Here is a 26,525-nt window from a genome sequence, read left to right as displayed (position 1 = left end):
CAAAAAGCACTGCTACTCAATGAAGTAAAGCCAGGCATTTTCCCCCCAGTATTATAAAACTAATTTTATGATTAAAAATACTTTTTAACCATACATATTCAGTTCTTCTTATTAGAATGATTCACTCATTATCTTTTTACTGAATAAGAATTATTTTCTCTTTACTGCATTAATTCCTTGATTTTAAAATGCAATATGTAGGAGAAATATCTGAAAGTCTTAAGCGTGTAAATCCCTTTTTTTAGAAAGTTATATGGGTATTAAGAGTAGGAATTTTCAAAGGTTTTTTTTTGTTTCTGTAGCTATCCAGAGAGATGATTAGTGGAATTTGGAAAAGCTTCAAATTAGGTACATATTCCACCACTGATTACAAAATCTAGACTTTTATTGCTTTTTTTAATGAAATTCTTTAAAATGTCTTTAATTAGAAAGAAAAATGCAGAAATTAAAAACTGGATTATCCAGGTAGGATTTAAGAAAATTTACAAAAAGCTTTGCAGCTGCATGAATAAGCTGTGTAATCTGAAGATACTGAGCTAGGTATTTACAGAAAGCTCATCCTTCCTTAATTCAGTGGGTCTGAAAAGAAAAGCTACTCTGAAAGGTTGTAAAAAGAAAACAGCTGTTTAGGAAAAATGATCATACGATAAAGATATCATGCCAGGCTCTCAGCTAATGTAAATCTGTACTGCTCATTTACAGAATGTTTTGAGTTTGAACACTAGCTGAGAATCTGACCCAGAAGATATTCGCCAGTATATATATTCAATATGCCCATATATTCGTCTCCTGTACAAACACAGTGCAGGAAGATGAACTGTGCCCTTGACACTATATCATTGGAGCCAAACGATTATCTTCAATATATGTCATGATGATTGTTAATGGCCTTATTTACTTCTTGAACAAGCCACTAGGGAACACAGCTCAGAAAAAAATCCCACAAAACAAAACTTGAGTGGTTTGGGTTTTTTTCCAGGAAAGGCTGCTGCTGTATAAATTATACACGCAGACAAAATTTAGCTTCCTGTGTAATAGGGATTGACAAAGGAACGGATCTGTAATTACAATGCTTCAAGTGAAATCTATTTTTGTCATTAGCAATCAGCATAATTTGAGTCCAAACACCACTGCAGAAAACTAGCAAGTAGAATTCTTTTGATACAGCAGAACCGTTGCCTAGGGCCATATAGGTTGTGCGTTATAGAGCTCCCAACCCACTTCTCACCTTGATGGCTTCTACAGAATCGTACTTGTCCAGTTTGTTGATATGGTTGGTAATGCTGGTATTTAGAGGAGCTGGTGACACCGGGTGGATGACAGTTGCATCATGGGACTGTTGTTGATATCGTTGGCAGTAAGTGTAAACAAGCAGGGTAAGAAGGCAACCAAGTATTGAGCTACTTAATCCCACTGCAATCATGTGAAACATGTTGAACTCTGCAGGGTGGAGAGCAGAAGACAGTCTTATTTTTAAGGAAGTAGCAATAAAAGCTTAAGCTTGGAGAAAAATGTAGACAAGTGCTTGATTCAAATAAGGATAAGGGAAGTTTCATGTGTTTCCCAGAAACATCTCAGCTGCAATGGCTTATCCCCACAGTAGCAAATGCATTGTGTTTCCCTAAAGGGATCATTATAAGAATCTTAGATACCCATACATCTCTCTAAGTATTAAGACTGAGATTTTTGAAAGATGCTTAAACAAGTTCAAAGCCCAACTAACAGATGAATGAATTGCATTTTGTATGTTTGGATAGTTCAGCAAAATTTTTCTTCAGACCATCTAACAAAGCCCTGTTATATAAAAGTTACGTGTATAATGTACACATATAGCTTTTTCAGTATTGCCTCCTCTGCTGTTCTTCTAGTTCTTCCTCTTATACGTAGTGCCTTGTGGCAGAACTAACAAAATCCTGATATCTTTGAATCACAGTCCTGCTTTCTCTAAAACGTTTTCCATATCCTCTTTATTTGGTGCATGTCCCAGAAGCAGCAGCATACATTTTTTCCATCCCCTGCCTTGATTCTCGCTGGGTCTCACTGTTTCTGTATCTTCGATATATGGCCAATTTGTTCCCTTCTTCAGCCTTCACATTTTTTTCTATATGTAATGGGGGCGTGAGGAAAAAATGGTAGTTCTTTAGGGGAAAATAGGAAGGGAAGAAAGAGGGAGACTCCTTAGAGTCTCAGTGTGCTTTTAACCACAGCAGCCAGAGAGTGCAACGTCAACAACTCAGAACCCAGCACTCTCCTGCTTGTTCTGTGCTTCAAAGATACTATGGGATCAGACGATGGGAAACCTTCACCACCTACGCAAGGATTAAAACTAAGAGGGAGCGCATTGCTGCGTGAAACTGTGGAAAGGAATCTAAAGCACAATCGTCCCCTGATGTTACTGAACAGAGATGTCAGGTCAGATGTAGCACCAGTAGGATTAGCTCAAAATAAACAAATTACACTTTTTTTCATTGTTATGTCAAACTGGAGCTGTCCTTTTTGATCAGGAGAGAAGTATCGTTGAGAAGCTCATGTTGGAAATTTCATCTTAATATTACTGAAAATTTGTTTGTGGTTGCCTAAATGCACAAATAAAATATTTTAAACTGAAAGACTGGTACTAGTCTGAAAAACATCTTTTTCACTGTAATACAGAAAAATGGGCCAGCGCATGCGTCCCATTTTTTGCAAATTCCTAAAGTAGGACTTTTACATGCCTACTGGGTATTTAGAAACACAAACTAATATTTGGCTGACTAGGTTGATTGCACCAGTATATAAATTGTCACTGAAATATCCTTCTACACTTTCACGAGTTTCCCACCGTTGCAGAACTTGGCAAAATGTTTTCAGAGTAACACTGCTAATTAGAAAAAAATCAAATCACATTATCCTGGCTCCCACAACAAGTTACCATGCACACTAGTACCCTTGCATAACCCCTGTGTTTTCATTGTCCTTTATTAGGTTAAAAATGCAGCTTATCTGTGCATGGAAGAATACTAGAACTGGCCAGAGCTATTACCATGACGACACAGACCAAGTGTGATAGCTCAGCACAAAAAAACCCAGTAATTTTTCCTTTTTCTTCTCCGTCTTTTTCTTGCTGTTTACCTTTTTTTAAACAGTTTTGTCTTTCAAGATTTGTTTTTGCTAGCATGAGGACTCTTTGGAATGGAACATTTTTTTTTACTTTTTAGTTTTGTCTTTGGCAGCAAAGCTGAAAATGAGTCCCAGATACAGTCGGAGCTATTAGATGGGTTAGCAGGTTGGCTTTCTGCTGTTCATGTGGAGTCCTAAAGAGGTTTGTGAAATTATTATCCTGAACAAGGTGGAGCAACTTTACAAATTTTGACCTACGGATAACTAGCTTTTAATAGGAATTTCTTTTTGAGACAAAACTGACTGCCGAATGGAAAAAGAAGAAAATACAAACATCCAGTAATACGTGTTCTCATCTCAAAGGTCAGCAACAGCAGATGGATATTTAATGAGAAATCCTGTAGTAACTACCTCTCTTTTTCTGCACAAGTGTAAGTAATGAGAATGCAGCATTTAGAAGGGACAATAAAACTAAGAGAGAGCAAAAGGTGAAACAAAAGGAAAAAATGAGGAATCAATATTTCAGCAGTTAATACACGTCTAGAGCTGAAAAGCTTACCTCCACATCGTTTTTCTTCTATGCTGCTGGATCGTGCCACTGATATTTCTAGAAAAATAAATAAACCATTAATGTCAAGGAGAAAAAATATTACAGAGAACTACTAGTTTGATTTAACACAGTAAGGATTTGAGAATTTGTTCTACCACATTCGCTACAAATCCAAAGTAAAAAAGATTTTTACTATGTGGTAGAATTAACAAAAAGGTCCAATGACATCTTCAGGTTCCTTAGTTTCCCAAGAAAATGCAGCAACATATTTTTAATTCTTGCCTCAAAACATTTCTGGAATTAAAAGGATGAAGCACACATGAAAACATTCTTTGTGGCATTTAAGCATGTTGAGAAACTTGATTTTCTGAACAGTAAAATTAATGAGAGTTTAATTATCTTGTGTTCAAACAGAAGTCACATTTAGCACTCGTGAAAAGAGGGAATTTACAAATCTTCTAAAAAGACAACTTCCAATTTCATGGGTCTCAATGGTAAACTAATAAATGTAATTCCAGCCTGTATCCTTACCATTTTGACTTTGGAAACATTCTGCATAAATATTGAATAAAAGTTTGTTGGCAATCAACTTTTCCCACTCTTTCTTTCAGGACCATGGCTTCTGTGAAGGGAAGTACTGTCTTACAAAGCTCTTGAACCTCTCTGAAGAGGTCAATGATCATTTGGATGTGGGTGGGGTACCTGACACAGTCTACCCGGATTTCAAAAAAGTTTTTAAGTTCCTTGTCAAAGTTTTTCCAAGCAACAAAGTAGAGATGGGAGATGAGGGAAAAGACAGAAAACAGGTTAGTACTATGTGCTCAGTTCTTACAATGGAGGGACCTAGGCTTTTCAAAGAGCTAGAAAAGCAGGAGGCAAATGTGGGTTTGAAGTTTGCTGATGATACAAAGTTAAGGTAGCACGGACAAGAGCACGCTGTGAAGACCTGCAGAAAGGCCCTACAAAACTAGGCAATAAAATACCAAATGAAACAGAATGTAGATCAGTGTAAAGCGATACATACAGAGGAAACAATTCTAGTTTCACATATAAAACGATGACCGTTACTACTCCTGAGTGAGACCGGGGGGTTATGACAAATTGTTCCATGAAAATACCAGCTTAGTGTTCAAAAGCAATCAAAAAGGCAAACCAAATGCCAGGTACTACCAAGAAGGCGCTAGTGAATAGGACAGGATATCAGCGTTATGGCACTTTATAAATCAAGGTGTTGCCCACACCATGAACACTGTGTGTAGCTCTGGTTTTCCCATCTAAGGATATTTCTCATAGAACTAAAAACAGACCAGAGAAGGGCGGCAATGATGGCCACAGGTATGCAATAGCTGCTGTACGAGGAACTAACAGAGTAGGCTCTCCACCACCAAAAGGTGATCCACATGCAGCTGCCGCTAAAGGAATCACAATTTTTTACCTTTCCTCACATGCTAAATCATTACTGACTAGTTTCAAAATGAGAAAGCATCAGACCTGACAGAACAACACTCTCACTGAGAGGTAAAGGCTGAGAGCATACATTGTGTGGTTGAGACTATTAATTCACAATCCAAACAAAAAGCAGAAAAAAATGAACCAGAAAACCATAACGCTCTGCAAGGTAATGTTGATTAGGACTAACTCTGGAAACACAGCAGCAGCAACGATGAGTAATTTTTGCACTCTGCCAGAGTCACTCTATATACTAAGTTCTGGAGAGGAACAGAGCTAAGGGAAGCAGGAGGAGGAGGTGACAACATGAGGGTGGACACGCCAGCACACTAACTGGGGAAAGGTGGGAGGTGAATTAGAAAAAGAAAAAGAGGTTGAGAGGGAGAGGTGGAAAGTTGGAGGACCTGGAGGAGTGAAAGCGAGCTGAGCGAACCCAAGAAAGCAAGCTAGTTTGCCGAAGGTGAGTGTAATGGGCACGACCTTATCTGCTGTGATATGGGCAATTGGAGGAGGAGTGGCAAACAAACCAGAAGAGCGAGAGAAGAGGTGGCTCCTTTCAGACTCTGAAAATGCCTACTTCCTAAAACAAGATGTAGAGCTTATATTGGATTAAGCAAGGGATTCACAGAATGTGAATATTAATAGAGCTGCTTCGAAAGCCTGAGAAAAAGGGAAAAATACAATGTGGGAGTTTTTGCGTTCACACTGACATTTTTCACATTGGTTTTGGAGGAAAAAATAGTATTCGGGAGTTAAAGCATTATGCACCATCCATAAAAACAGTATTTAAATGTGTTGATTTCTTTGTTATATTGTACTATATTGTACTGCATAGTTACAGAAAAAAAAAGGTTGCTGCACTGAGTAAACATAATTACATTTCAAACGATACATTAAAATGTAAATTTTTCTGTCTGTAAATAGACTGCTAGCTTTTTTTAATGTACACAGGCGGAAAGATGACTGCTAACAGCAATACAATGTGGTCACCCATACTGATGTGTGGATTAAAAAAAAACCAAAAAGACCCCAAAAGAAACAAAGAGTATAGTCATCAGTTTTGACAAATGCTGTAGAATAATACATGACGTGACTATTCATCAGGTACTTTGCGTTCATGGGGGAGATAAGGACCTGAGTTAATAGTATTTACCTTTCTAAGCAGTTATGAATTTAAGGGATTCTGTCAAATGATTTCCAGATTAACTACCACAGCACCCACTTTTGTATAAGCAAATCACAAAACATAGAGGAATGTTTCCCTAATAACCCCAAAGTTTCAAAACCCCTTGGATTAAAGTAAAAAGGAGACTATGTCTCCTAGCTGTCTATAGCCATCCCTGCACTCCGCTACCAAGTAGGAAGGGAGGGATGTGCAGAATGCTGTGACAGTGACTAACCAAAGTCCCAGGCAGTGACAGTGAGGACAGCTCCACAGCACTCAGTGCCACCAGGCAGATTTTCACGAAGACACCAGGTCTGGCAACATTTTCTCTACAGAGTAGACCAACACGCTTTGGCTGACAGAAGGCAAGTTCTGTCCCAGCTCTCGGCTCTGCACAGTGCGGTGTGGGACAATACTACGCCTCGCTCCTGAGACCTTGAGAGATTTCGCTAATCCTTCGAGGAGCAGGCTGATCTCACCTGGTATGAAGTTGGAGTCCAAAGCACAGGCACGGCTCTCCGTGGTGTTGCCCGTGCACTGGCTGCCCACGGGAAACAAAATGACACACTGACGCATGCGGAGCTGGAGGCCAGATGAGTCGCAGGGGGACCACTCGGACCACTCAGACCAGCTGTCTGCAACAGGCAGAGAGGGACACACATACAGGCGCTGCAAATAAATGCCTCAAGTACACCAAGTGAGAGAGAAATAGCCTGTACTTCTGAATTATGACAGAAGGTCCCATCTCCAGCTACCACCAACTAGTAGAGGACAACTCTATCACTACAACAAAACAAAGGTTGTTCGGCTTTGGCAAAAGTCTCTGAAATGTAGACTGCGATGGCAAATTTGTCGCAGACGTATTACAGCTTTGGTTTCTGCCACGGCATTTGTGTGTGGAAGTGAGAAGCTGGAGGGGATTCTGCAGTGGTGACTGGAAGAGTGATTGCCACAGAGTTAATTCCAGTCTAGGTCGTTAGGGTGGACAATGACACTGTCTTTTATTTATGTACCTGACAAGTAGCAATGAGAGCTATAAGAGTATGTATTCCAGGTCTGACACAGGATATTTATTTAACCGCAAAAATAGTAGTATCTTGCAGAGAGGTTTGTTGCTCTTTTTTTTAGCTTTTGTTATTTCAGGTCCATGTGTTTGCTGTAGATAGAAGAGATCTCATCAAGTATTCTCACCTTCTCTTCCCCATTCGGTTCATTATCAGCTTCTATTGTTTCTCTATATTTCTTCCTCTGACTACGGAGTTTTGATTAAGACGTTTTTATTTCATGACTGTGTGATCTCAGAATACTTCCCTTAAATGAAGCAAATTGATCTCATTCCCATGAGGTGCCACGAGTTTATTGAACTCAGCTTTTTTATAATTCAAGCAAAAGTCTTGCCTTCACAGCAGTCTTCTGAGTTTGGCATGTATAAGACAGAGCTCAGTTATTTTTCTTTCTTCTGTTGGCTTTCTCACTGTTTTAAGTGCATACTTGCATAGTTTCAGTAACCCTCCATATCCTCAAAAATCTTTAGTATCAGGATTCCAGAAATTAAATTTTAGTTTTCTGCCAGTTTTGTTTGGAAAAAAAAAAAAAAAAGTACTATTTCAAATGCCAAGAAATCTTTACTCTTTTCACAACTTAAGAAACGTTATAAATAATTTCCATTTTTGCATATGCATTTCTGTGTTGGTTGGTTGTTCTTAGATTCCAAGTGTCACTATTATTCCCTTCCTATATTAAACATGACACTCAAGCAGCGAATGCCACCAATGGTACCTCCAGATCAGCACAAGCAGGCACCACTGGCTGCATGTTCCTCACCAAAAGAAAATGGCTTTGCAGGGATGCAGGAGTCTGCCCAAACTTGACATGTGTAGCACTGCTGATATTTTTGTCCCATACCAATGTGAAATAAGAGGAGTAAAAACAAGTTTTGAAATCTACATCGTAAACATGAGGCAAGGGCCATTCTCACAGCTAGTTGACGAGGTGCTGTTTCAAAAACCTATGGCAAATTTTTGGTAAGATTGAAATATTAATAAAACACCACAGAACGTAAGAAATACACTTCACCCTCTGAAATTTTATTGCTTTATAAAAGTTTTCACTTTCTTGAACCAAAAGGAATCAACCTCCTCCACCCTCCAGCTACTCCAAAATTTAGGTAACAAGCAGGTCAAAATAAGATGGAGAGATTATTTATACATGTTTGCAAACTGTCATTTCCAGAAAAATGGCAGTAGAAAATACATGCACAGCAAGAGAAATAGCTACAATACCAGGACAATGAAGGCACCAGTTCTGACCTTCTAAAGATGCCTTAAGGATCCCAAGGCAGCTATGTAACTTCTACATACAAATATACACCATTTGTCTTGAAAAATCAAATCATATACTGATTTCTGCGTCTGGGTTGGTTTTTTTTTTTTAAACACAATACAGAGTGTTGCATCTGCTTTAATTTTGACAAAGTAGGTACTTTTATGCTGCTGCAAGACATGCAGTGCCTGGAAAAGGAAATTAACTTAAAATGTAGTTCAGCACAGGTAATAGAATCCATAAATTCAAACGTGTGGGGCTTGTGCCTTCACATGCACAGCCTCATTATATGAGCAGAAAACCTGAACTCTAGAAGCTCTTAGTGCAGCAAGTAATATAATGTGGCATCAGAGCCGCTTATTTCCTTTTGCCCTTGCCTGTAATCCATTAATCAGCAATAAATGAAAACAAATTTTCCCACTGGCTTTCCACTAATGATTTTATCTGGTTTTGTGGGGTTTTAGTATCTACTTCTCACTTAAATTTCACCCCCCAAAATTAGCTTCTTTTAATATGGGTCAAAGGCAGAGTCAAAGTTTCAGAAAAAGTCATGATCCATAATATCATACAACTAGCGGGAGTTCTGACACATTTCGTTTACAAAGTACTCCACAGTCATTTAAAAAGATGAAGTCTCTGCTCTTTAACATCCGAAGTTGAAAAAGGTATTTTACAAAGAGAATTACGGTTTGCTCTGTGTTTTATATGAAAACAGGGCAAAACATTAATCTACTTGAAGGACCTTGCGATAACACATCTTGTTGAATATTAACCTCAGCAATTTGCTTGCTGTGAAAGTTTAGTGTTATAACAAATGCACTTCTTTGTGATATTGTTATTAAAAGTCTTCCGGGCTGTTTGCATGATCCACTTCAAATATTACACAATTTTATTTCATCCAGACCCAGACGCTGGTAACTTAAATGTTAATTTTTAAAGGGGGAGGGAGGAGGTGGTATCCCGTAGGCTATATCCTGCTATTACTTGATTTACTGTGATTGTAGCATGTAAGAGCTGATTGTGCACTTAATAAGGGAGAGAAATTATTTGCTCCTAAATAACAGATCAAGGAGCATTATGTTGCCTAACTATGAATGCCTTATTCTGTGGCACACAAACAACAAAGCTGCACGGGCTGATTTGCCATACCTGGACACGGCTGTGTGTTGCAGAGCGCTTCTTCGGTGTGCAGTCCAAGGCAGATGTCTCCTCCGTACGCTGGTGCTGGGTTTGTGCAAGAGCGGGTTCTCATGTAATGCCCTCCTCCACACGTTGCTGAGCACTTTGACCAAGATGACCAACAAGACCAGCCTCCATCCACTGAAAAGACACAAAATATCATATTGTTCCAAGTTAATGTGTGACATGACATAATCCAACCCATCTTTCTCATATACTGTGGATCTAATTCATGACCTACTGAAATTATTGAACGTTTTTAGGTGCCACTGAACATAGGCCCACAAATTTAACCTCACCGCAATGCAATTCAATTTACATATTTTAAAAGCCCCTGGTATACTAGGAAGTCTAAGAAACTTACTCATCCATATAAGATACTTTCAGTGGGTACCATAATAGCTTTAAGGCCAAAACTCTTCTCACTTTTGAGAAAATAAAATACCAAAGCTTTTTTAGCAGAAGTATTATAAGCTCAAAGTAAATTTTTATTCATAAATTAAAACTTAGTCCAATAATACCAACAGAGAGACTGAGGAATGCCAATTTTGTTTCACAACCCAAGTGAGATTGTCTTAGCCCTACAACCCATTTCAACGGATCTAACACAGTTGTAGGGTTGGACGGGCCAATATGTTACAATCTTCTTGTAGCTCTAGCATAGATGCCAGCAGCAGAACAATGGCAGTAGTTCAAAAAAGCAACAGATGAATGACAAAAAGGAGCTGCCATTTGAAATTTCAAACACAGGTTGTTGAAGAATAATTTTTTTTTCCCCCCATTAGTGTTTACTGATTCAAGTATGTCAAACCATTGTCCAGACTTTCACAAGGTTCCTCTGAACTGTAGGCTGGTTTTCATGGGAGCCCCATTTCTCACCTGGCTTTCAACACATGGTCACCAGACAGGCTTCTAATGAGAGTTTGCCTCATTGCCTGCACTGGACTGACTCCTTTGCAGCCTCCATTCTTAAAGCTACTGCTCCAGGATGTCTTTCTGGCATTTATGGCCATGTTGCAGCCCCTCTGTCAAAAGCTTCCTATCTGCAACCACCTGACAAAGTCAGATGTACTTCTCCCAGGGACAGCATTCTCTCTGCAAAGAATCTCAGTATTTTGTTTATTTCTCTTTTTTGGTGGAAAAAAAAACCCCAAACCTAAACTTTCAAAATTTTCATATTCTACAAAAAAAATTGATTTCTTTTCAAACCTCTATTTAAAGTGTTATCACTTGCTTTCTTAATACTTAAGTAAGGAAATGATTTATCGTGTCTGCAATTAATTAAAAGAAATAGTGTGTAATTCAACCAACTCTAATAGATCTGACCCTAAGTATAATAAAGGCAATGTGCCAGTAAAGTTTTGCTTTATGACAGGATTCTAAACTGAGCAGAAGTTTTGCCTTTTTTTCTCTCATCACCACAGCAGCAGTGAGCATTTTACCAAACAAGACAGAAACTCATTATTGCCTACTTTTAAAAATACAAGGTAAGTACACGTTTTCTGTACACGTTTTTACTGTGCGTTCATTTAAGACATTCCTTGTAAGACTTTACTTCATGGTTTGTTGAAATAATTGATTGTCACTTAAGTCTCCAAAACATTCATCCAGCATTTCAAAATGACTCCTTTTGATCCTTTCTATTCAATTAATCAAACAGCCTTTCAAGAAGTAAACCAGTTTCCAATGGTTTATTGAAATGCTATTCCATAATTATCTCTTACCAAAAAAAGGAAGCTCCAAATCTGAAAAAAAATTAACTTACAATGAAAATATCTGAATTTAAATTCTCTCTTACTCGGAGAGGTAGAACATTAAAAAAATACTCATTTTGTTTTGGTAGCACTCTATATCACAAATGCACTTGGTCAGTGGACTAGAATGATTTCTATGCAAAAGTTACAACAGTGAAAAAATAAGCTAGGAGAATGTGCTTATTTTGATATTAAAACTTATACATGCATTTTTGAATGTAATTTCAGATATGGCATACCCTCAGGTTCTCAACTGCTAATCAAACAGGTAATTCACTAGTGCATACCTGAGGCTCTTAACTAATCCTGTGAGTGAAGTTGTTGAATATATAACATTTTATTCTCTGTATTGTTTGCAACTTTATCTGAAAAATCAAGAAAGCATGGAGTTGGCACTTCCTTGCTAAGAACAATAGTTGTAAAAAACTTTTGCAAGTAATGTATCTGGCCTCTGAATAGCCTGATTGGGCAGACAGGATTCATGGAATCTGGTACTATATTCCAAGTACGTCACTTAAATAAATTGTTTCCATTATTAAGGAATTCAATGATTGTTACAATTTTTCCAGGATATATTTAGCAGCCAAATCATCTAGATATACAGATGTATGAGAGAGTTTTATGCCACCTATCATAAGTAAATACTGCATCTCTGTAGAGTGCTTGACATTCTTTTATTCACATAGTCACCGGAAAACAAATATGTCTTTTTGCCTGAGATAACTCTGTTAATGTAGTAATATTCAAGCTCATATCTATGAAAGATACAGGTTATTTGTCTTCAGTGCAGGTGAAATATACTATGCAATTTTATAACAATTTCAAGACATGGTATCTTTTATTCAGAACTTGCCTCTTTTTCTTTTTTTTTTTTTTTAAATTATGTCAAATAAAAGCAGAAGCTGTTACCTAAGCTATTCATTTCACACATTATTAAGGCTTTACCTTTCCAGATACTCCCTTTTTTTCTTTCTTTTTTTATTTTTAATTTAAAATAATCCTTGACTAGCTCAAGTGAATGAATAGTCAGAGGCATTCCTGCTGAAGTGTATAGACCTCCACGAAACAGAATGACAGCCTGAGATTGCCTACACAGAAGATAAATTGTCTGCAAACGTTACCTGTGGCTTGGTCACTGTAATGGAGCCAGTGACCCCCAACACTTTCTACTTATTTTTCAATGGACCAGAGTGAGAATTTACAAACATGCATGCATTTGAAACTGCCATCTGCCATCTATCTATAGGGCTCAGAGAACACAGAGACCGACGTGACATCCAGGAATGTCACCATGTTCCACAACGTCAGTGATCATGGCTTTGGATGTAAAGTGAGAAGTGGGTCTGGGGAAGACAGGAAAGGGCAGACATAATATAATAGGCAGTGTCAGATTTGATCATGGTTGAGCTGGACAGTGTAGTTATAACTGTTTTTCTTAGCGACTATTTACTGACAGGCTGCCATCCTAAATCTCTGGGCCTTTCAAGGACTATCATAACTACCTCTTTTATTTGTCCCCAGAACTTTTCCTTCTGAGCAACAGAGGATGATAAAGCATCATCATGGTTAAATAAGATCAAAGGAGTGAGTATTTACTGCTTGAGTTTTTACAAGACCTAAATAGAGCTCTGTGGTTTCTTTCATCTTTCTTTAAAGTTGCTTAGCAACACAGCACCATCTGGGTTTGTTGTTTGTTTTTTTTTTTCCTTTTGTCATGGAGTCCTTAATGTTATTTCTGTTCCATATAGGAGGAAAAATACACAGCTGCAAGGAAAGTTCCAGTCACTACAGTTTCTTTACATAACAGTTTTGTAGAGCTGTTGGACAAAAGAAAGTCATTAAAGCAGTTCCACAACTAAAGATAGAAAGAGTCTTTACGTTTTCTGACAATTACTGAGGTTGGTCCCTTTTGGAAGAAGGCACCCTTCAGCTAGCAGCGTGCTCTCTAACAATGCTCTTTCCTTTATAATAAAGCGAGCAACTTTTTGCCTACTGGCTGTTGCTGTGGTTAATAAATATTTCTTCGCTATAATGAAAAAAATACCTATAGGGAAGAGGATGTACTAGGGACAAACCCTGTACAGAAATGGGATCTCCTGGGGACATGATAAAACATCTACACTACTGGAGAATTTCCAAGAGACAATTAAGTAAACTAGATATCCTGCTATGCACTTTGGGTTTTACAAGAGAGTGGAAGGACACACTGTCCTCACCTGCTTTCATGAGAACACAGATAGGATTGCAGGCTCTTTCATATACTGTCTGGTCTCATTTCAAATTTAAACAACTAAAAAAAAAGAAAATCTTTGGGTTTTTGGTGTATGCCTTTAGGTTTATAACTTCTCATGTTCATCTTTTTGAAAGCGCAGCAAAAGAGAATAAAAAATGTTGAGAGGCCAGTCTATTCTATATGCATGAAGGGGTATAAATAGAGGGGCAGCAGTCCTTTCCACCCACCGAAAGGCAGATGGTGTGTTTCCCAGTGGCTCAGTAAAAGCTAAATCCGGGGGCTTTGGCAGCCTACAGACCCAAGACAGTACCGCTCCCTTCCAGACACCTGGGGATCATCCCATTCCACATCACAGCCTACTGCTTTTTCCTAATCCTGTGGGATGTTACTGCATGTTTCAATGTAAAGAATTGCTCTTCCCACATCACCATTTGCAAAGGCAAAGTCTTGCTTCTGTGATGCTACAGATACCTTTTATTCATAAAAGCAATACTGCATGAAACAGTCAACATTGTACAGTGCAGAAACACAGAAGGCAAACGAATGCTTCTAAGGAAAGTACAACACCAAAATCTAAGGATCAACCCAGGTTTAAGTCTGTAACTGAGACTCTTAAGTTAGAAAAGCAAGAGTTGCTTCCAAAGGGCAGTTCAGTGCTCTCCTCACTGGCTACAGAAGCAGCCTAGAAAGATCAATGTATGTGGAGAGATGGGCTTCGGCAGCCTCAGAGACAAGCTTTATCACATCAGAGTAATTCTCCCCCCTGATTTATGAAGTGACTGCAGGATAAATTTTGTCCATTCCTTTAAATGTATTCTTGTTTCCTTGTGGGCAAGTATAACAGCAGGGAAAAAAAAAATAGGAGGGAAAAAAAAGTAATAATGAAGAAAAAAATAACAAGCAATAACTGGCTTTAGAGCATGCATAAATAACTTAAGCAGTCTTTCAGGGAGTTTGTGTGTCTGAAACTCTTTATTGTTATTAATGCATTTAGTGATATATGAATTTATTCGGTTCTTCTCACCCAAAATGTCGTAACTAAACCAAACTAAAACTACTATAAAAAAAATTTGAAACTGGTATAATCCTCAAATATTGTCATGCAATATCAGAATTTCAAATCTAACAAAAGGCAACTGTCCTTTCCCTCTGATCCACCACTACAGCAGAAGAGGGAACAGGAACTTCTGTAGTTCGTGCTACTCAATGGTGTTCATGTAGCTATGCTTTTAACTCCTAATTAAGGCACATCAGCCAAGTGCCTCTATATGCAAAAGAAGAAAAGAGAAGGCAACAAGAAACAAAACTGAATAAGTGGTTGTCTTTTTCTATGGTAATAACTGAAGACGTGTAATATTGTGAACTAGGACAGAATTCCTTACATTTGGTTATTATTATTTTCAGGGAAACAAATCTTTAAGTTAGTAAATTCCTGCAATTTTTGTAAATTTGCAGAAGTTACCATTCAAACAATGCTTCTCTTCATCATCTGTTTCTGTTTGTAATATAAATATCTCGCAAGCCCCCAAGGATAACAAAACCTTAATATGTCTGATTATAGATTCCTTTGTCTCCATATTGACCACATATTAGTAACTCAAAGAAAACAGAAACGTCAGCGAGTATTCACAGAACCTTTCCATAGTTATTGAGGCTGTTCAGTGCCTGCCAGCTCAACTCTATTCGCCACATCTCTGAGCCATAAAAAAGGAACTGAGGCACAGGGCCAAAGCATAATTTGCTAGTGCAAGACAATAGTGCAAATTCTCCTGCCCCTCAAAGCAGTTTGGCCACATGGAAACTGAGTCCTGGGAACAGACCTTACCCTGCACTGATTCCCAAACTATTTCTGCAGATTATTTGGGAGAGTGCTAGTTAGTCAAAGGCAAAATTGCATGAGGGATCATTCTAAAGTTTGTACAAGACAGAGAAATAATATTCCAGGCCTGGGTACAATTTCTGACAATTTTCTGGCACTATTCAATTTACTATTATATATTCAGCCTTCAAATACTATGAACAAAAGGTAACCTGCCCATTGACTGCTATCAATCCACATGTCAGTGGACCATGTACTTTGCTACAAGCTGTCGAAAAAAATTTCTCTGCTTCTCTCTCCCCTGCAGGCTCAAGAAACATTTAATAGTAGCTGCTAAAGGCGGGTTCTAGATGGCTTCAGCACAAAGTTTTGGGATCCTGTAGCACATTTAATCATACATTACTGGCTATTAATATATTAATAAGTATATTTAAAACAATGCTGTAAGACCCTTAACAAGACAAGAAAGCCTTGTACACTCGTTGACTGCTCCACGAGCTTTTTCATTGTTCTAGTCCTTCAGAGCACTCTATCTACAGGATGACACTGAGCCCAGATTAATTGATTTAGAAGCCTAAAGTCGATTGACTTTCAGCATGACTTAAGCACTGGTTGGTATATTTCTCCATCACTCATCTTTTGCAGCACTTTACATCATAAGGATTTGATCCTGTCCGCAATAAGCAGACCAGAGAGCAAAGCAGAACCTGAGCCTGCACTAGCAGGAAGGCTTCTTTATGGCTGTCATCTTCCTACTAACCAGAATATTTCTGAAAGGCTAATGACAGGATTGGACTGTAACAAAATGTTTCTGTATGGGCAAGGAGCAGGTGAAGCTGTCCTTACCCCGAGGGAGCTCAGATAAATCTTAGAAAGCATCAAATTCTTTATTGCATTTTTATTTCTTGAACTATGGACATTGTAGAATCACAGAATGGTCAGGGTTGGAAGGGACCTCTGGAGATCATCTAGTCCAACCCCTCTGCCTGAACAGGGTCACATCCAGCAGGTTGCACAGGACGGCGTCCAGGCAGGTTTTGAATGTCTCCAGAATGGGAGACTCCACAACCTCTCTGGGCAGCCTGTGCCAGTGCTCTGCCACCCTCAAACTAAAGAACTTCCTCCTCATGTTTAGGTGGAACTTCCTATGTTCAAGTTTGTTCCCATTACCTCTTGTTCTATCACTGGGCACCACTGAAAAAAGACTGTTCCCACCTACCTGGCACCCTCCCTTTAAGTATTTATAAGTATTGATAAGATCCCCGCTCAGTCTTCTTTTCTCTAGACTAAAAAGACTCAAGTCCCTCAGCCTTTCAGGTCGAGGTCAGAACAAAATCTCCTCACATTCCTCAGCCTTTCTGTCTGCACCTCACTTACTTACAGGGACGGGAATGAACTATTTAGAGTCCCTGTTTTTCTCCTCAATGCTCACAGAGGCAAGAAGGGCACGGTATGTTTACTCCTACTCATTCCCTGAAACTCCATCTATAGCCTTCTCCATGTGAGGAGGCTACAGTCAATACCACGGTGAGATCTGCACCTAAACCAGCCTTTCTTATAAACACTTGCTAGGGTTGTGTGATCAAAGCCTAACAGGGACATTTTAGAAACTCACTCAGATAGCTACGGTAAGAATGACTTTATATAGCTGTCCTAAATATAAGCACCCAGGAAATGAATTTTGGTGCCTAGCACACTGGTTAGTAAGAAGGCTGAAAAGCGATCCAACCATGGTTTCTTTTACCCTCCCTGCTGGAGGGTCTGCCAGGTTTGTACGCATAGGACTGGACCAAAGGCTCTTCACTCATGTGTTGTTTATGTCTCCCCTTACTTGATGAGATCTCATGAATGTCAATGTAAGACATGTTAATGTTTACCCACCAATTTAGCTTTCTGTGGGTTTCATTAAAAATGGAGAGAATTCAATTTCATCAGTATGCTCCTCTAATAAAAAATTATTTCCTTTCTACAAATTTATACGCTGCTCTGATTTATGGATAAGCCTTATTCTGCAATCATTTTTTACTCTCCCATGTCTTAAAGAAAATAAAACAATCAATTACATCTACCGCTCACAATGTTTTCCCTTCTGATTTAACTGAGATCTGGCTTAGCCCCTTACATTTCTTCTTAATTACTGGCAAACAGTAGTCCTGTACCTGAGGAACTTTGTGATTCCTCACAGGCTATCATACATCTAAATACTTCATTCAAGTTCTACATCTTTATTCAAATTCACTTTGCACTAAAAAGAAAAATGAAACGTCTCTGAAGAAAGTTATTAGATACATTAGGACACCCCTTCTTGCTTCAGAAAGGTCAACCACACTGTATACCAACTGATCTTTAAAAATATTTTCAAATTCAGAGACAGCAGAAGAGGGAATAATTTTTATATAAAGCACAATTTCAAGTTCTGCCCTACAACTTCATGTATTTTAGTTTTGGCTATTGGCAAACTCATAAACAACAAGGGCCTCTACATCAAACTTATGTCTGCATAACTATGTGTTTTACTGGTTGGAACAGTTTCCTTCAAAGAAATATAACAGTGTACTAGCTGCAGAGTTAATTAAAAATACCACTTCTTAAAACCTTTAACTTATTTTAACTTTGAAAAAAATACAACAAAATTCAAGACAGCATTTAATTTAAGAATCAACGGCAATTTAGGAAGCAACAACAAATCTGGCCCCTTTTTACAGATAGTCTGGGCCCATTTAATCAATGTAATTCAGTTACTACAGTATAGTAATACAATCATGTATCTTAAAGCTTGTGAGCGGAGCTGTTAGCTATTACCACACCACTCACCTCCTTCCAAGGAAGCTGAAGGCAGCGTCTCATAGAGGGATTCCCTTTGCAAGGGAAAAAAGAATTGATGAGGAGGTGCTGCGTTCCAGCTCGCTTCACCTACTGCGTGCATCCCTGGGGAGGCTTGCACATGTTAGTACAATGGTCTCCTAAATCTTTGACCTAACGCATTACTGTCAACCTTCAAAATTTTTCACAGACAAACTGTGCGGCCACATGAAACAGACTTGTTTTTAATTTAATTTAATTCAAGAAAAGCGAGGTGTTATGATTGTGGTTCAGGAACTAATGAATTAGAGCATACACTAGGGCTGTGAAAATGTGCAGAATTATTTTATAATACTCTGCCAACTGTTGGCTCTCTGCTGATTCCTTTCAACCTCTCTCTCACACTGCTTGGTGTAGAAAACACGGCCACCTTTCACTGATCGTGCCTCTAAGCTCAGAAAGAAGCATATAATCTCTTCCCTTGATCTGCCCAGATGCTTACATTGCCAGATAGAGAAGCTACACAATAAGCATCTAAAGTTACTTTCCTTGGATGAAGCAAGAAAATTTCACAAGAAAGTGCTGGTTTGTGCCCAAGTGCCTCTTTCAGAACCTCGATGGCTCAATGAGCTTTCACCCAGACCGAAGCAGGGATCCCCAACAGAAATTCCCTTTGGATCTGACCCACCAGCAAGAGAGCTGGAGGCTTGAATGCCTCAGAAGGCTGCCTGAGGCATTCAAGTTGCCAAGCAATCCTACTGTTCCCGTTAGCCATAAATCTGCAGAGAAGTTCACTTTCACTGAGCAGCCAGAACGCTCACAGAGCTGCCGGGTTTGTGGGATATCTGCCAAAATATATTACTTAGGTGCAATTCAAGACGGAAGTACATTTTTCAAAAAACTGTGTCCTCCTGAAAGGGAAGACCTGTCTTCTGCACAGATCTGCTGCTTACATTCCAATGCAGAGAATGGACAGTGACTGTCAAAGGCCTTACAGAACTTAGGGAAAGCACTGCAACGATAAGATTGGACAAAATACTCATATTAAAAAAACCATGCCCGTGATTTAAGGAACACAGTTTTAACTTGTAACCACATAGATATTTATAAACGTAGGTAAATACACACATACGTGTATGTTTTACTCTGGTAATATACATATGTAATATGTATATTGCCATAGTAATCCTTCAAGTCCACACTTGAATAAATGCCAAAAGCTCCAAGTCTTCAATAATAAAATATGCAGCACTGTTATACATAATTAATACAATTAAAGATGGATGAAAACTTATTTCTAAATTTACTTGTTGGAAAGAACTGAGTCTCTCAGTCATTATCCTTCTTCCTCTCTGTTGTATCATACCTCCTATTCCAATTGCAATTTCTTTTCTTCATGTGTTCTCCTATATCCTTCCCTTTTTTTTTTCCACAAAGCCTCTGCAAAGCTCAAAAGCCTCTGAATTTGGATGTCTGTTTTATGAAGGGTGAGAGGTGACTGAAACCAAGATTTTTTTTTTCCCAAATGTCTAAGATACAACAATGATTTATAACTCAAAGTACTTTCCTGAAAACATATATTCTACTTGTAATCCTTTTTATAGAATCATAAAACAACTTTCAATGAAGGAGAAGCTCAAGATTCCAAGAACAATCTTTATGGCCTACTTGAGATGCCATCTAGGTTGGTGATCAGTCCTGAACCTTATTTGCTGGAGGCTCTACACTCAAAAGCTAGTGCAGATTTAATGCCAGCAACCACTGTGAAGAAAATTATATTTTCAGTTTAAATAAAGACCAAGCCAGATTTCTCATGTCTCGCCAGATTTCTTATGTCTTTTTTCTTTTATGTTTACTTATTAAAATTATATTTTTACAGTCAAAGTCTCACAAGTGAAAAAAGACATAGCTATTAATACTGTTGATGATAAACTGATTGACATCACTTGGGAATCTTACCCAAATCCACTTACATTATAAAGGTAAATTTGGGATGTATTTTATTCAAAACCCAGAACAAACCGCAAACCCGCAAAAAAACCCAAACCAACTATTGCAAAATATAGCCTTGAAGATGAGTTATTTTATTTTCACATACTTCTCTCATTTCAGTTGTCTCTTACCTGGACATGGCAAAATGTTGCATTCCTGGTACTCCAGAGATGGGCCGAGGCAAGGAAGTCCCCCGTACTTGGGCTCAGGATTGCTGCAGACCCGTTTGCGATTTCGTATACCTCTACTGCAGTCACGACTGCACTGAGACCACGGAGACCAGGGTGACCAGGCACCATTGATGGTATGAGCAGAGTATCGTCCAGAACGCAAGAAATCCCCTGACAATCCTAATAAAATAAGAATTGAAAAAAACAATAATGAATTAAAACCATATCTCACCCCAAAACAGTCTTTTCCTCTTCAAATTTAATCCTAGGCTTCTAATAGTAACATGACCAGGAGGGTCTTGTCCTTTAGTCTCGCAATCCAAACCCTAGTTTCACCTCAAGAATCTCTTCCATAATAGAAATTTCATAATCACTTGCACAGTTCTACAGGGAAGACTTGGCTCCAACTCTTTAGTTGAAGCTTTACAGCTGCATTGACTGAACTAAAGTCAATTTACTCCACCTGAGGATGATAAAAATTGTCTCTCTCTTGCACAGCAATTGTCAACAGAAAATCTTCAAATACATTACATAGGTATTATTGCCCCTGTTTTAGAGGAAGAAGGTGCACAGAAGACAGGACTAAGCTGCCTGTGACCGTTCACGGAGCCAGCTCCCCTGCTCCTACTGCAGGGCTCTGCTCTCTCCATGGACCCAGCCTGCCTCCGCTAGTGCTTGCGGTGCCCAGAGGCTCATGAGTGTCCTAGAAAGCAATGCACTGTATTTATCCTAACCATAGCCAGATTTTGTGTACGGCAATAATTCCACAAAGTCGAGTGAGACTGCCCTTTTGTGAAGAGCAGCGTTTTACCACTTCAAAAACCAGTTTGTTTTCCACTGAGTTGAAGTGCACTAAACCACATATAAGCTATGGAAATCAGCCTTTTGGAGATACACACGATAGAAGTAACACACTTCCTAGTTAAAATAACCATCTGGCAAACGGAAAACATCTTTTCTAAGTGAGTTTGGTACTGAGAAAAGGCATTAGATTAAACAGCGGCAGAGACTGAAGTCCGCTATTTATCAGTGAAAGGGGAATACGCAGAATGTTGTTCACAGCATACAACCAACGTGCCTGGATGTAGCCCTGGGTAAAGTTCTAATAATCTGCAGTTAATCTGAGTATCTTTGTCACTTTCAGGCTTGGTTCTGCATGGAAGAAGACTCCTTCAATTGTACTCGCCACAACACCGAACTCGCTCTTGAGCTGTAGCACTACCTCTAAGCATCACTACTAAGCATCTCCAGCAACACAACTGGGATTTCCTACTGTTGCCAAAGAGTTCCGCAGTGCTAGCATCACTGGAAATTCCATGATTGATGGACCACTAACAGCTGCTTTTATTATAAGCACTTATTTAAGTAGTTGAGATGAGAGAAGGTCCTGTGAATGGTTCTTAAAACAGCAGAGGATGTGGCTGCCTGCCTATGCTAGAGCTTCAGTATTGCTGAGTACAGATGAATGGCATCATCAACAGTGGAGAAATGCAGGGGATTGTTTGCAACTTAAAGTGCAGCACAAACTTTTATTCTTAAGAAATTGTTTTACACCCTACCCACAAGCACAGGCACTGTGGGAGTATCAAACGGAGCTAAAGAAACAGAAGATTTACTGAATCACGTACTGGAAACAGCTACAAGTAATTACTGTGAAGAGACTGCTCAACAGGGGTCCTGGACTGAACAGGAACAGTACTCTGGTTAACCAGAACGGAGGAGCCCCTCATTTGTGGTGTCCAGTACTGAGGCAGTTATGCCCTATTTCTACGTGTGCTTATGGCATTAGTAATACTGCTCAAGGTCTGCCGTTTCATCTCAAAGTCGATGAGACTTTGGGTATTTTTACTGAACGATGGCAATATTGGAATGATGATGCAGCAACACAGAAATATTTGTAATAAGAAATGGTTGAAATTAATAAGAAAACAGCAAAATAGCAATATTAAAATGACTAAAAACAGGTAAAAACTGTCAGTGATTATAGAGGGTAAGTATTTCTCTCCTGCTGAGCCATATTCTATTACACAGATATTAAAAGCAGCATTTCAAGAAACATGACATACATTCAAATCTAAAAAGGGAGCAAGTACAGAGAAACAGTATGGGAATTATGAATACAGATCCACTTTCCAACTCTGTAAGAGCCCTTTTTTGCAATTTTGTATCACTTTGGTCATGGAAATGCCCAGTTTATGCCTGCAGTGAGCTGTGAGACCAAAATAATATTTTTTTTTATACCAGAATTTCAAATTATTAATAGTTTTTTAGTTATTAAATTAAAAGCAATGCAAACAATGGAAAAAGTGTTAATCAGACCAGATTGCCAGTCATTTTCTTCATAAAACACTGCAGTGTTCACCAATTCATACTCATACTACGATCTTCTGAAGATATTTTTGCAGGACAGGTGTAGCTTTTTCAATCCTAAGGAAAATGTGTGACCTTATTTGCCATTATGATATTAGATTTCTTGCAATTTAAATTGGGGAGTAGGGAAGGGAATCTTCTAAGGGAAAGCTCTGAGGCACTTTAGCTCTGAAACAGAAAAATATTCTAAAGAATCTTTTCAGTGTGGAGTTTGGTCTGCAGCAAGTGTTCCCCTGTGTTTTCTTCTTTCCAAAGCATTAAAAAATTTATTACAATGAGCTGTCTTTTCACAGTTTTACAGTAATTTATACAGCATTCATAGAAGGGATTTTACAATTTTCTCTTCAGACAGAAACTGCACATTACAAAATTAACATTATGACATTAATGACATAATGTATGAACAAGATCAGTTCACATTCTGGAAATACAGTACTATTTATTAATTGAACAACCTTATAGCCTTCTACTATGAGTTGATGAGGTTCATGGATGAGGGGAGAACAGTGGATGTCGCTTATCTCAACTTTAGCAAGGATTTTGACACTGTCTCCCATTAACTTCCTGATAGACAAGTCAACAAAGTATGGGCTAGATAAGTGGACAGTGCGATGGATTGAAAATTGGCTGAACAACTGGGCTCAGAGGGTTGTGATCAGTCATACAAAGTCCAGCTGCAGTAAAGTCATGTATGCCAGGCGTCAGTACTGAGTCCAATCCTGTTTAACACCGTTATTATTGATCTGGACAAGCTGGCTGATGATTCAAAACCGGGAAGAGTGGCTGATACTCCAGAGGGTTGTGTCACACTTCAACTAGGCAGAGAGGAACCCCATGGAATTCAACAAGGAGAAATGCAAAGCCTTGCATCTGGGGAGGAACAATGCCATGTAACAGTAGTATAAGGCCAACCATCTAGAAAGCATCTCTGCAGAGAAGGATCTTGGGATCCCGGTGGACAGCAAGCTGACTGTGGGCCAGCAATGTGCCCTTGTGGCAAAGGCAGCCAACAGCTTCCTGGCTGCATTGGGAAGAGCCTTGCCACTGGTCAAGAGAGGTAATCCTTCCCCTCTACTCAGCACTGGTGAGATCTCATCTGGAATGCTGGGCCCAGCTCTGGGATCCACGGTACAAGAACAGTATGGACTTACTGAAGTAAATTCAGGGCAGGGCCAAAAGATGGTTAAGGGTCTGGAGCATCTTTCCAAAGATGCTCCAAAAGCGCCAAAACAGCCAACGGAATCCTGGGCTGCATAGGGAAGAGTGTGGCCAGTAGGTCGAAGGAGGTCATTCTCCCCCTCTACTCTGCACTGGTGAGGCCGCAACTGGAATACTGTGTCCAGTTTGGGGCTCCCCAGTTCAAGAGGGACAGGGAACTGCTGGAGCGAGTCCAGAGAAGGGCAACTAAGATGATTAAGGGCTTGGAGCATCTGCCTTATGAGGAAAGGCTGAGAGAGCTGGGACTCTTTAGCCTGGAGAAGAGAAGGCTGAGGGGAGACCTTATTATGGCGTACAAGTATCTAAAGGGTGGGTTGAAGGAGGATGGAGCCAGGCTCTTTTCAACGGTTCCCAGTGACAGGATGAGGGGCAATGGGCACAAGTTGGAACACAGGAAGTTCCGTTCAAATAGACAGAAAAACTTCTTTACGGTGAGGGTGACAGAGCACTGGCACAGGCTGCCCAGGGAGGTTGTGGAGTCCCCTTCTCTGGAGATTTTCAAGACCCGCCTGGATGCAGTCCTGAGTAATGTGCTCTGGGCAATCTTGCTTTAGCCTCTCTAGAGGTCCCTTCCAACTCTGAAAACTCTGTGATTCCATGATTTCATATGAGAAGAGGCTGAGAGAGCTGGGACTGTTCAACCTGGAAAAGAGAAGGCTCGGGAGGATCTCATCAATGTGCCTAAATACCTGATGGGGGTATAAAGAAGAGGGATCCAGGCTCTTCTCAGTAGTGCCCTCCAACAGGACAAGAGGCAGTGGGCACAAATTAAAATACATAAAATCCCAACTAAACATAAAAAAAATCTTTCTAGTGTGAGTGTGGCCAAATACTGGAACAGGTGGCTCCTAGAGGTTGTGTAGTCTCCACCTGTGGAGATATTGAAAACTTGACTTTATAAGGTCCTGGGTAACCAGTACTAGGTGACTCTGATTGAGCAGGGGGATTGGACTAGATGATCTCAAGAAGTCCCCTCCAACCTAAAAATTTCAGTGATATTTAAGTACAACAGGGAAAAAAAAAGTAGAAATAGTTAACTCTCGACCCCATATCTACTTTTACTTGGACTCTTATGAAAAGTAAACATGATCCATTTCCTCTATTAAGGAGGAGATTTGGCTGATTACTCAAGACATTTTCCTATTATTCTTGCATATTCGTACTTTCCCCACCTAAAATCTCCTTTGTTGATTGTATTCATAAGTTACAGGAGAACACTGTGAACAGATGGATTATAAATCTGTTTTATAGATTATTCTAAGGATCTTTCTTGAGTAATATAAGAGTTTAGGCCTCTGAAGATGTGGAGAGAGAAACTAAGCAGGTGGTCCTCTCTTTCACATACATTAAGGAAAAGAATAAGAAAGATTGTTTCTTTCAAAAGACAGCTGACTCTCTGAACACAAAACTCTAAAGAGCATGTTTGGCAGTGACAGAAAACTTTCTCTGTGCTAAGTATCCCATCGATGCAGTCTCTGCATTTCTACAAAAACTGTAAATATCTCCTTCATAGACAATGACAAAAAAAGTGTGACCTGAACAAAATGATTGGTTATAAACATAGCAGCAGGTAGAATATAAAATAGATAGATACTAGAGAAGAAATCTAAACAAAAAGAAGACATAGTTAAAAATTAAAGTACTGAGACAGCATTCTGTAACAATCCCCTTCATTTTAAGGACCTTATGCTTCTGAAGCATTTTCACTATGTTACAATTCAGATCATGCAGTCTCTTTTAAATAAAAGTTGTTCAATATCCTATATAGCTAATATTTAATAAAGGCACCCCCCTAACAAATTTTTAGTATTAGAATATTGATACTTTCACATGCTATTTTTAAAAGATAATATGAGTATGAATCTTTGGGGTAAATTTAGGAGAGTTGGGATTGTTCAGCCCAGAGAAGAGAAGTCTCCAGGGAGACTTTCTTGCGGCCCTCAGGAAAGATGGGGACAAGCTTTTTAGTGGGGCCTGTTGTGATAGCACAAGGGATAATGGCTTTAAAGAGGGTACATTTAGACTAGATATAATGAAGAATTTTTTTTACACTGAGGGTGGTGAAACACTGGCACAGGTTGCCCAGAGAGGTGGTAGATGCCCCATCCTTGGAAACATTCAAGGCCAGGTTGGACGGAACTCTGAGCAACCTGATCTAGTTGAAGATGTCCCTGCTCACTGCAGAAGGGTTGGACTACATGACCTTTAAAGGTCCCTTCCAACCCAAAGTATTCAATGATTCTATGATTTGCCTAGCATAATACGAGCATGAGAACAATTCAATAAATCAGGTGCACATGTACCTACATACACACACAAATATGTACTTATACATACACATGTATTATAAATACATACACACACATATATATATATATACATATATGTAAGTACACATATAAA

At 39.1% G+C, this 26,525-nt stretch overlaps 1 protein-coding gene across 1 annotated transcript in view; it reads right to left on the bottom strand.

Annotated features, from left to right (window-relative positions):
• Positions 1–26,525, bottom strand: part of SEMA5A (semaphorin 5A) — a gene marked incomplete at both ends in the record, with an annotated part of 243,572 nt that overhangs the window by 316 nt on the left and 216,731 nt on the right. The window contains 5 exons of the mRNA XM_082479270.1: positions 1,229–1,440; positions 3,659–3,706; positions 6,743–6,898; positions 9,735–9,905; positions 20,496–20,714. Of these exons, the coding sequence (XP_082335396.1) occupies positions 1,229–1,440; positions 3,659–3,706; positions 6,743–6,898; positions 9,735–9,905; positions 20,496–20,714 (806 nt within the window). The remainder of the gene's footprint in view (positions 1–1,228; positions 1,441–3,658; positions 3,707–6,742; positions 6,899–9,734; positions 9,906–20,495; positions 20,715–26,525) is intronic.

Source organism: Vanellus vanellus, assembly GCF_965231255.1.
Source record: "Vanellus vanellus genome assembly, chromosome: 2".
Taxonomy (NCBI): domain Eukaryota; kingdom Metazoa; phylum Chordata; class Aves; order Charadriiformes; family Charadriidae; genus Vanellus; species Vanellus vanellus.
The sequence above is the reverse complement of the archived record's forward strand: the minus strand, read 5'-3'. Positions and strand labels throughout refer to the sequence as shown.